This window comes from Polistes canadensis, unplaced genomic scaffold (assembly GCF_001313835.1).
Source record: "Polistes canadensis isolate GaletaPanama2010 unplaced genomic scaffold, ASM131383v1 scaffold_63, whole genome shotgun sequence".
NCBI classification, from domain to species: domain Eukaryota; kingdom Metazoa; phylum Arthropoda; class Insecta; order Hymenoptera; family Vespidae; genus Polistes; species Polistes canadensis.
In genome coordinates, this window is record NW_014569610.1 from 550,088 (window position 1) to 562,136 (window position 12,049).

General features: G+C 33.2%; 1 protein-coding gene across 5 annotated transcripts in view; it reads right to left on the reverse strand.

Annotated features, from left to right (window-relative positions):
- The window catches only part of LOC106786025 (sodium/potassium/calcium exchanger Nckx30C), a 38,057-nt gene extending 26,627 nt beyond the window's left edge, over positions 1–11,430 (reverse strand). For 2 of the 5 annotated variants that reach the window (XM_014746978.1, XM_014746977.1), the window contains exon 1: positions 10,186–11,429. In XM_014746978.1, coding sequence (XP_014602464.1) covers positions 10,186–11,103 — 918 coding nt within the window. In that variant the 5' untranslated portion in view covers positions 11,104–11,429. Of the gene's footprint in view, positions 1–5,059; positions 5,084–10,185 lie in introns of all 5 variants that reach the window. The other 3 variants (XM_014746976.1, XM_014746973.1, XM_014746975.1) reach the window with 3 other exon arrangements.
- Between the last annotated feature and the right edge of the window lie 619 nt (positions 11,431–12,049).

Genomic DNA, 12,049 nt, shown 5'->3' on the forward strand with positions numbered 1-12,049 from the left:
AGAGAGAGAGAGAGAGAGAGAGAAAATAATGTACTTGGTAAAATTCAAATAAAAGATTTTATCGTACGTGAGGCAACCTATTAAAGTGTCTTCTTAATGTGTTTTCCTATTTCTTTAATGAAGACTCTTGGTAATATTGGATTACGAAATATCTCAACTCTTTTATTTCTTTTAAGACTAATATAAATATACATATATATATATATATATATATATATATATATAATAAAATAGGACTAGGCTAAAGGGTGCCTGGGAGGGTGAATGAGTGGAAAAGTGAGTAAGCAAAGATAAAAGTTTGTAAGTTAATATACCGGGTGAGGCATTTAATATAGGCCACTTGAATAACTCGATTGCTATTGATTATAGAAAAAGTGTGTCACACAAAACTTACTTGATTTCGAAACGTACATAATCCCATGTTACCTACGTCTAATCTATTTACTATGTTACTTATTTTTTAATATTATTTCTGTGGTAAAAAGAGATAAAAGGGTAGTAATAAACACCCTAACATAGCTCAAACTACGCGTCTATTTAAAAAATCGGAGCTGACTTTTATATATCCTCTAAATTTCAACCTATAAAAAAATGATTAACCAGGGATTATGCCACCCTCGAAACCAAGTAAGTTCTACCTAGCATATTTTTTTCTATCACCAATAGCAATCGAATTATTTTAGGGGTGCACTGTTTTAAATAATATTTGCATACATTTTCAAATAATTAGAAAAATTTCCAAGTTTCGAAACTTCGTAATATTTATTTCGAAATATTATTTGATATTTCTCTATTAATTTTTTAATTATAAACGTTTTTTATTTTTTTAATTTCCTTTAATATACAATAATATTATTTTTCTTATTCTTTTGTTTTGCATAATGAATATCATGCATTAAATAAAAACTTCTTTTTACAAGTTTTTCCTTTTTTTGTAATTCTATTTCATATTCTTCTTTTCCTAACTAGTGTTGTATCAAGTAAAAAGCGTAGGCGTTTATCATTGCTGGCAATATTTCAAGAGTACACAGTTAGGCAAATGTAGCGAGTCAAGCAGGCCAAATGAAAGAACGAGTGAAAGAAAAAGAAAGAGAAAGAAAACGAAGAAAATAAAGAAAGAGATAGAGAGAGAAAATACTTGGATCTTGGTTCTTTCGTTTTCGTCACGTACGAACAATAGCCGGGTAGTACTCAATTGTTAGCGACATTTTTTTTATATGAACAGGTAGGTTACTGTATCAAGGCCGACGTTCATTCGAAAGCTAATTGTAAATTACATATTTAATATTAAAGATGGTTTCACACAATAATACAAGTACGACGAAACACGTATCCTAAATTACAATATATTTTTTATAAACACTTTAAAATATTTATAATAATAATTATCGTAAGGTTTAATTATCGTCCGAAGATCAATGCAGAAAAGAAAACGAGAGTGGTTGTGTAAAAGTTGAATTCCACGATTTGAGAAAACGTGCGACAACCAACGGACACGTGCATCTGTTAATTGAATTTTTTTTCGTGATCTTATTGAGGCCTAAAATGTATTACATATTAAATGAAAGCCTTCAGATAATAAGAGTATTATTATCGATTATTATGAAATATTAGAAAAACAAATGAATAGGCTAGAATATAAAGATAAAATGAAATGAGAATAAAGAGTAAACAAAGTTACACAAAACGAAGAAAAAATGGAATATTGACATACACGCATGCATACGTACTTACTATAAAATCAAATCTATTTTGTTAGTATGAATGGAAGCGTTACTATATTAGATATAAAAGCGCGGAAGAAAAAGAGAAACTTGCGTTGTGCATAAACGTGGGTAGTCTCACATGCGTTCTACCTTTGATGGTAGACTCCATACATAAATAATCAAGCTGGCCTAGCATCGTTCGCCAACTTGTGAATGCAACTTTGTTCTAGCTAGTTCCTAGGAGGCGTTTACGTAGCTCCGGTTAAAAAATAAACTAAAATCGATCGCCATTAGAAAAATATTTCAATGCACACGTGAATCTGTGTGCGTGACAAATTTATATATATATTAAATTAATGAAATAAACACATATTATATAGAAAAGATTCGGTTCGTTTAGAAAGCGTTTTGTTAAATTTAATAAAAACACAGATTGAAAGAAATCAAATTATTAACATTCGGAAAAAATAAAACAAAATTGTTAATTTTTAAAAAAGAAAAATATACATACACAATCATAAATTGCATAATAAACAAATAAATGAATAAATACGTAATTTTCGTATACGAGAAAGTTAAACGAAAGAACGAATATGGGATTCGCAATTTAATAGGACGTTTGCTTCGCAAACGTTGCTAGATACAAAGTTCAACAGTGACAGTGCAGCTTATTGTTCCCTTGTGACATATAACGCTGTTAAACGAATATATGCATGTAACGCAACGATCTAGCTAGGATGACTCTTTAAGTCAGACGAAACAATATATCACTATAAGACGTCTCTCTTTGATAACGTTTAAAAGTAGCATCAGTATACCGATAATGTGGCACGATTTAGACGTTATTTGAATCAGAGTTAGGGTTTCCTAGTAACTTCAAAAACTTTCTCGATATCTTCAAAGACCGCATTGAGACTACAGATCGGTTATTGGAATCGATAAAGGTGCAATTAGAGAACTTTTACTTTCGACCTAGATTCGATAGGGGGTACGCCCTGAAATAACTCGAGTGTATCCGAAAATACACGAACCGAACGATATATTGCTTATATACATATGCAAAATATTTCTTGGCTAAATTGTGTCAGTATTTTTTTTACTAATAGAAATAAGAAAAAAATCTTATATAAAAAAATAGACTTATAAATAATTTATTAAAAAGCTATAACACACGAAAACGGGTGGCAAAAAAAAAACTTGGACTGCACATGCAATATTTATGGTCGTATTTTTCTTCGCAAATGCACACGCGCATGTATAATTTCTCTTTTGCAAATTCACACATGCGCATGTATTATGTTGTATTTTATTTTTTCGCAAACGCGCACGCACGTACATTATTGTGTTTCTACGAAAAAAAAAAAAGGAAAAATAAGGAAAGAAAAGCGCGCATAGATAGCCCACATTGAATCATTCATCTTATTAACATTTCTTTTTCTTTTTGTTTGAAACTTCAATAAAAGAAAAAGAACATACGGTTACGTTAGATTTGCGTGAATCATCAGATTTCTAAGTCTTAGTTTTTTTTTCTCTTTCGTTTTATATCAATTTATATCCCTTAACGACAATAGGATTGGCCTGGATCGATAAACACGAACAGCACAATGGGCCAAACGAAATTTTTCTCTGCCATAATCGTCTCGATTCACACAAGCGAATGAACATTCTAATCCGATGATATAAAAAAAAAAAAGAAAGAAGAAAAGAGAGAAAAAACGACACTCTTTTTCTCTATGTGTCTATCGTTAGGGGAAAAGACTAACCGAGAAAGAGAAGATACTCTCCGATCCATCGAGCCGACAATTCGATTATCCGTGTGATTGGATTTTCCCTGGTGTCCATCAGGAGTAAATTATTTCGTAGTATGCCGTTAAAGTGAGGAGAACGAATCGGGATTTGTTGCTTACTTACTGGACGTCACAAAGCTTCACATCCAATATTTCTTATATATATTCTTTATCTTCATCCAAATAATAATAGATCTTTTCGTATATACATATATACAAATTCTTGATAATGATTGAGACTGATCGTTGCATTACTCACAAATAATGATAAATAATTTCGTATGTACCAAATTTGATGCTTTTTTAAAAATACAACAATCTAACTAGTTTAGAAAAATACTAACGAAACATGTTCTAATGAAATATCATTTGTAAAGATTCAATATTAATAAAAGGAAGTATATCAAAAAGACAGAATCAATCGTAGCATGCAAAGTGGTTGTTCATGTGATACTATAATTATTAAAGTTAAAAAAAAGAATAGTTAAACGACGATGACAAAAATTGTTCAACATTCAAATAACACATTATGCTCTTAACCATAGAAAAAAAAATGTAAAGTGAGAACCTAGGCAAATATAAAAAGTTAATAAGTAAAATAACGAGCAGACAAAAGTAACATTCTTGTAAACTTGCTAGAACATTTCATTTCTAATTTATGCATACTACACACGTCCTATTTGAAATATATACACATACACTTATATTCTCTACGCATCAGGATTATCATGCAGAAGGGGACGCACGTGTAGTCAGAAGGGATGATTTACGTGTGTGCATGTTTAAACGTCACGTGCAACCATGTCAAATTAAAGTTGAGTACATCAAATAAAGAGTTCTTTTTATTTCTCTTCTTTAAATTCAATATTCTTTCCAATTCACGATAAGAAATATAAAGATAACGCAGTGAATTAATAAAAAAAAAAACTTTTGAAACAAAATTTACATATAAAAAATAGAAACAATTACATTTCAGTTCTAAACTCTATATACGTTCAGCAATTACCCATTGCTAAAAATAATAACTAGAATGATCGTTTTATAAACAACCGAAATATGAAGTCAAAACGTTAACTGTAGTATGCGAATATTTTGTGGAGTCACTGTATGCGTAGAAAAGTAAAAAATGCAGTGTAACTATTCTGGAAATGTAAGAAAATGTCCTCTGCTCGTATGTAATTTTGGCATTCCGCATTCCACGTTACTTTGCAAAACATATTATTCTGGAAGAAAATTATAAAAGAGAATTATTGTACACGTCTGTTTAAAATATACATAGAAATAAGTTCTCAGCGTTTCGAGTTACTACGAACTGTTTCGTCACTCGTATTAATTAATCAATTACCAGCATAAGTGGTTAACAGACTGAATGTTTAAATGTAAGGAAAAATGGGGACATAAACAGTTGCATAACGTTATCATTTGATCCGATCATGTGTTTAAACAAAAAATGACGTAAATGAAAAAGAGAGATAGAAAGAGATATTTATAGAAGATAGATAGATAGATAGAATGATGAGACAGAAAAGAATTAGAATGAGAAAAAGAGAGACTCATGCGACTCACCAATGCTTGGGCGGCGCTCTGGTGCTGCAAGCAAGAAACACCCAGTTACAATCACAATTATGCCAGTCTATTGAGTATTTTTTTCAATAATTTTTTCATGTTTTTTATTTTCTTTTTTTTGGTTTCTTCTTTTCTTCTCGATAATTTGGCTTACGACAAGGAGAAACGATTATACAATTAAATAAGTGCAGTGCTTACGAAAGCGGTTCACATCGAATCGTACATACGCAAATGTTTTGTTGTTGTGTGAAATTTGTAAAAGCTTGAGAAATAACGAGCTTTTTTTATTTATATAAATAAAAATTAGAAGAAGAAGAAAAAGAGGTAGTAAGAAAAATAGAAGCATCAACACAGCGGAATTGTTGTAAATGAAATGTCAAAGTTCGTAAAATAATAACGATAACGATTCGATAACATGCACATTGTGGAATGATATGATTTTATATTCAATGTCTCTACGATTACTACTGATAATTATAGGTTTGAGTTTGGTAATTGGTAATGTGCAACGTGACTAATTCACGACAACGAACTTCAATAGAAATTGAATAGGACTGTTACAATGATATAAATCTGTTTCGACGTATAGAAAGTGGGGTAGAATTCCGCTGCATTTACATTTACGCAAATGTTGTGTTAGGAAATGAAATGCGTATTAAAAGACAAGGATAGAAAAAAGGAATTATTCATTATCTTATAATTATATGTATTTATAATAAATCGATGAGATGGAAGCAGAAAGACGAGAGAGAGAGAAGAATTAAATGATAATTAAAGATAATATAATATCAATAGAAGAATAAACATTGAATTATTATAAATGACGTTTGCATCCAAACGGATTAATTATTATTAAACATTATGTCAATACCTCTCATTGTCAGTGCATGTTATAATAAATATAAATAACGTTAATAAAAAAGATATATTTATTAAGTCAAAAGAGTGTGCCAATACTAAGATGGACCAAAAGTGTTTCTAGATGATTTTAAAAATCAATTACTTTTACTATATACATTTACAAGACATTTTCCAAGTTTGTGGGTTTACAATTTAAACAAAAAAAGTTAGTCTAAAAAGTCTTGAGAAAAAGTAATTGATTTTTGAAATCTTCTAGGAACTTTAGACCCATCCTGTATTGTACATGGTAAGTAAATAAAAAAAAAAAGAAGATAGTAAGTTTAAATACGTATTTATTTCAGACCATAAACGATATAAACGATCTGAAAATTACAGGTAAGTCCTGAAAAAGGCTAGTAAGCGTCGAAATTGCTCGTCCCCATTGGTAAAAACAATCTCGTTAATAGTGAACCTGGAAGATTGACCCGAAGTTTTCAATTAAGATGCTCACGGGGATGCGACTGACTCTAAAAGCCAACTCCCCAAGGAAATTACAATAAAGTTGCGGAACACGCGCCTTTCCTCGTTTTTGCTCTTATCATTTTCGTGGATAACGAGAGACCGGCTAAACGTTCATTTTTTTTTATTTTCAAACCATCGTTGGGATTTAACCAACGCAAAATTAGCTTCTAACCAGTAGCCAACTTTAATTTATCTCTTTAGCTAAGTTCTACTCAATCAAAAATTGTTAAATCTATTTAATGAATATATTTCATATATTTGTAACATTTATACTTTTTAAGAAGGAAATGTAAATTTTACAAATAAAGTAACTGAAATAACACCGATATTTAATATTAAGACACTCACAGGAACTTGAAATAATTTAGTAGAAAAATATATTTAATATATTCATAGAGAGAGAAATAGACAAGGTAAGAGTGAGAAAGAAATAAAGAAAGATAGATAGATAGATAGAGTTAGGTCAAACAGAAATATAGGACATATATTCAGCCAAAATGTTGTAGCAAGAGGTAGTCATTAGTTTGTGGTTAGAGTGAGCGTGTCCTACGTTTAACTGCAATAATTACAGTTGATCCGGCTGAACCACGTCTGCGGATTATCGTTTAACTTAATTCACCACACATATCATGAGAACGAGAAGCTGGAATACTGGAGAGGATTGAAGAAGGTTGGATCGCGTGCGTAATTTCAATTTCCATATCACGGTAGACTCTTAACTACCCTCAGAGACAGAAAGGAGGGGAAGGTAAATCGTAGAACGAACAATAGGCGATTTCAATAAAATATCACCTCTCTTCAGTGCAAACGGTTCATTTTTTTTCTTTTATTCTTTTTTCAAAATTGTATTTAACTACATGGTGTGTTCAGACAAATTAATTAAAAGAACAAAAAAATCAACGTAAATAGAAATAATAAATAAGCACGAAATTATTAATATAAAAATGGAAAAAGTTAAAATGAAAGGTATTATTATTTTGGCAAATAAAATTAGAATAACATTGAAACATTTTTAGTAGACTGTTAAGGAGTGCCTACTCAAAACGAGACTCGAATGTTAACGTTCTAAACTACCTTCTCTAATTCGTTGGATCTCGTTTGCGGTTTAGAGAGGTTACACATGTACGATATCACTATGACCAGCTCTTTCCACTTGGTGGCATGTCAAAGAAAGCCACGATTAAGGCTGCTTTAACATATAGCTTTTTAGATTATCTTTCAATTTACTTGGCGCCATCTAACGACAAGGATTGCCTTTCTGATTTACATATTTACAAATTTCCTTCCGTTTAAATATTCATTTCTTTATGTTTTTCTCACTCTTATATCAATTTCTCCACCCGTCCATCATATAATGGATTTATTTATTCATCAAATGTTCATTAATAAATCATACATTTTTAATTCCGCGTGGACGTTAATAAACATAATCATTTAAATGACCAATTAATAAAAATAATGTTAATGTCTATTACAATGGATAATCTATCTCTTTTATTTAAATGCATAGACTATATAAAGATATATATTGTGCATACTCAAATAATATAAATCTGTAGAAAAAGGATTTTTATGTCACGAATCTGCAAACTGTCAGATAAGCTTTCTGCATACATATATTCATATACGAAATACTTATGACGAAGAACTCCAACAACAAATAAACGTTTATGCGAAGAATTCTCTTTGGAAAAGCTTTTATATAAAAATCTTCGAAAAGAACGAAACGCGAAAAAATAAATAAAAAAAAAGCAAATCAAATTATACAACGAATGCGTGAAAAACGAAAAGAAAGTATATTTCGAAGATATCGAATTGTTCTATCCTAAATAGAATAAAAATTATATAAAACAATTCGAATCGAAATATCGTGGATAAAGTTAAGACAAAAGTTATTTTCCTCTAATTAGAAAACCGATAACCATTTGTTTTCTCCTTGTCGAAAGAAAGAAAGAGAAAGTAAGCAAAAAGTTTTTTCGAACGTCGTACTTCATCTTCCGCGACATTTGAGAGAGAAAACAAAATATAAAATAAAATAAAATAATCTAAAGTAGAGAGAGCTTGAAAAATAAGACAAAAATTCGAGATTTCCAACTTCGATCTTATTTTCTTTTGTGGCTAGATAAAGAAAAAATCAATATTAACGTGAACAAATAGAACCTGACCTAATCTGACTTAAATATATTTGTAATTGGTAATATTTGGCTGATCAATATTTTAATTCGGAAATTATATTATACTATATATTGCAACTCTGACATAATGTTAATCCTATAATTTTACCATTTAATATTCTTGAATTAATCAATATTACAGGAGGTTTAGTAAAACAAATACCAATATTATTCTTCAAATATAAAATATTAAAAATGCCAAGATTATTTTTCGACCAGCCCCCAATAATACAATAAATTATAATTAAAATCATATATTTTAAAAATATACACACATAGAAATTTCCATACCCCTATCAATTAGTTTTATAATATTTAGCAATAATAAATTCTATTAAATCAAGTTTATCTTAGAATTTATTAAATTGTACTTATCGATGACATCTTTGCGTGCAAATATAATCAAACGATATCTTTTTTCTTTCTTTTTTTTTTTATTATAATAGAGAGCGTTGCTCAATTTCACGTGATAATAAAAAGATAAAAAAAGTTAGCCGTGTCCTTGCAACTCTAGAGATCTTTCCTCTCGTGCTCGTCTCTAGGACGGAGCTCTTCCGGGATTGTGATTGCGGTGAAGTATGTCCTCTCGATAACCAATTTCCCAGACTCCTACTACTCACCCATGGAGGATTCAAAATCGATCTACTCGAAAACGCGAATTGCTTACGAAGTACTACTACTTGCCTTCTTCACGGGAATAAATTCTCTCTTCCTTGGACAACAATGACAATTACTATCGGCTACGGTGAAACTATCCCATCGATGATAATAATCATTTCGTTTCATTCAACGATCGTATGACGTAAAAGATGGTGGATCTTATTTGAATATAAAAGTAGAAAAAAGATATAGAAAAGTGAAAAGAAGTGGAATGAAATGCAGATAAAATAAAAAAAATAACAGAAGAAAAATGTGTTAAAAACGTTGAAACTTTCTGGCAAAAAGATACTCGAAACTAGGTTATCAAAGATAGCATCTAATTTTTGAAGAGAGATAAAAGTACTATAGTTTTTGGGTAGGTACATTAAAAGTACCACTAGCTCCAGGCAAATCGAAGGAACTTAACACGATGATGACGACTTCTTGCTTGGCCTCTGGCACTATCGATGCCCTTGAATTATGATCTTCTTTTTCAATCGCGAAATAATACTTTACGTGCGATGAATAAAATCGAAGCAATTAAAATTATTTGAATTTGTATTCATTTCAATGAATTCACACACATAGATACTTGCTCTTTCTTTGGGAAAATAAATCGAATGAACTGTTTCTGTTTGAAATCGTTGGAACGAGGTTGTACAAAGAATAAACTTCCATCTCATCGACAGGGTATTACTAAATCAAAGTTATTTTTCTGTTTGTTAGTGGAAATCTAATTGTTGTGAAAATTTGAATGAGAAAGAAGCGTGTTGAAGTGGCACGCGATGTCGAATTATTTTCCAAGTTCGTTGTTGAAATATGTGAAAAAGAGAGGAAAGAAATAAGGTGGAATATATAGAAACATAAATATGAAATAGAGAAGATGATAGGAGAGTAGAAAGATAATAAGATAAAGGCATTGTAAAAAGAAGATGATAGTTGGTAACATACCGAGGGCATCAGCTGATCCGTAGACCTCACCCTAGTCACCCTGTTCCTGTAGAGTATCCTCTTGACGAGTTTCTCCATCGGTTGGTTCCACTTCATGAAGCTGACGTATGCCAAGTAGAATCCAAATAGCACGAGGGCCTCGTACCAGTATATATAATTGTCTCGAAAGAAGTAGATCAGGGTGAGTAGGCTAGCGCTATAGAAGGTGCAGTCACGAAATAGTGGCCACCATGTGAGGGATAATACGGTACGGGAAAAAATAGCGCACATGCCGATGACAAATAGAATATTAAATACAGCTGAACCAACGATGGTGCCAATACCAACGTCATCGAAGGAAACGAAAACGCCGATGACCGACGTGAAAAGTTCTGGTGCGGAGCCACCAGCAGCCATAAAGGTGGCACCAGCAACGTCATCGGCAATCTCAAGTTTTTCGATGATCACATCCAACGAGGGTACGAAGAACTCGTCGCAGACGATAGCTAAGGCGACGAACATGTACACGACACCGAGTACGTGAAGTATTACGGCGCCTTGTCGTCGTTGTTGGACGGTAAATAAATCCCTGGGGAATAGCGGAGCCTTTTCCTCGTGATGAATATTGTGAAAAGTGACGTTGGATCCGTCAATTAATGTCATCTCATCACTGTCTTCAAAACTATCGTTATTATTATTATTATTATAATGATTATTATTATTATTATTATTATTAAAAGAAGAATGCATCCAATAGGGCGTAACCGTGCTGGTGCTGGTGCTCGGTACAGAAGGCTGCAGTAAAATTGGATTGTTCGGAGCTGGTCTATGAGCCATCGATGAACTCGGTGCCATCACGAGTAATACGAAGAAAAGCAAAGGCAACACTAGACCTAGAGCGATCGCCGGCGCTCTGCGTTCGCCTACACTCGCCAACATCTTTCTATCAATCTCTTCTGACTTTTTTTCTTCAATCTATCTTATTTATCGCTTGCGTTCTAAAGACGACGACGCGGCGTGCCGCGGCGTGCCGCGAAACCGCTTCTTCTCCTTCTCCTTCTCCTTCTTCTTCTTTTACCTTTACTCTATCACCCCTCTTTCTCACCCTCCCTAGAGGATAAGGAAAAGAGAGGAGACACGGTTCCTCCTTCGACGGCGCCGCTCCTAGCGCTCGCAGCGCGCGCCTCTTCTTCCTCCTACACCCCCGCCCTTTTACTCCAGCAGCTCTACCAACTCTCTCCAACACTTTTATTTCTCTTATCTCCCTCCCTCTCCCTCTCCCTCTCCCTCTCCCTCACTCTTTTTTCGTCACGTCGTATATACCTACAAAATCTAGCCTAAAATATTAACTAATATGATCTAGTCATGTTGATTACACGATCAAATGTCTCTCACAAATCACTCTTTATTTTTGTTTCGTTAGCTCTCTCTTTTTAGAATGAAACCACCGACAAATACCGGAGGTCCAAAAATGAGATCGACCGTGACACGACGCGTAATATTATCGTTAGCACCTTCACTATAAACGTCTTCGTCACTGGTACCAAATACTCGCTACCGATGCCCTCGCAATACCTCCTCCTCCTTCTCCTTCTGCTTTTTCCCAGCGGCGTCGTCGTCGTCGTCGTCGTCGTCGTCGTCGTCGTCGTCGTCGTTAAAGTTTTGGTCGTGGTCTTTGCCGTCGTCGCCGTTTTGGTCCTCGTCCTCGTCCTCGCCCTCGCCCTCGCCCTCGTCCTCGTCCCCGTCCTCGTCGTCGTTGTCGTTGTTGTCCCCGTCGTCGTCGTCGTCGTCGTTTCCGTCTCCGTCTCCGTCGCCGTCTCCGTCGCCGTCGTGCTCACTGGGATGCGGTGGATGGTGCATATAATCCTAGATTTGTTATACAGGA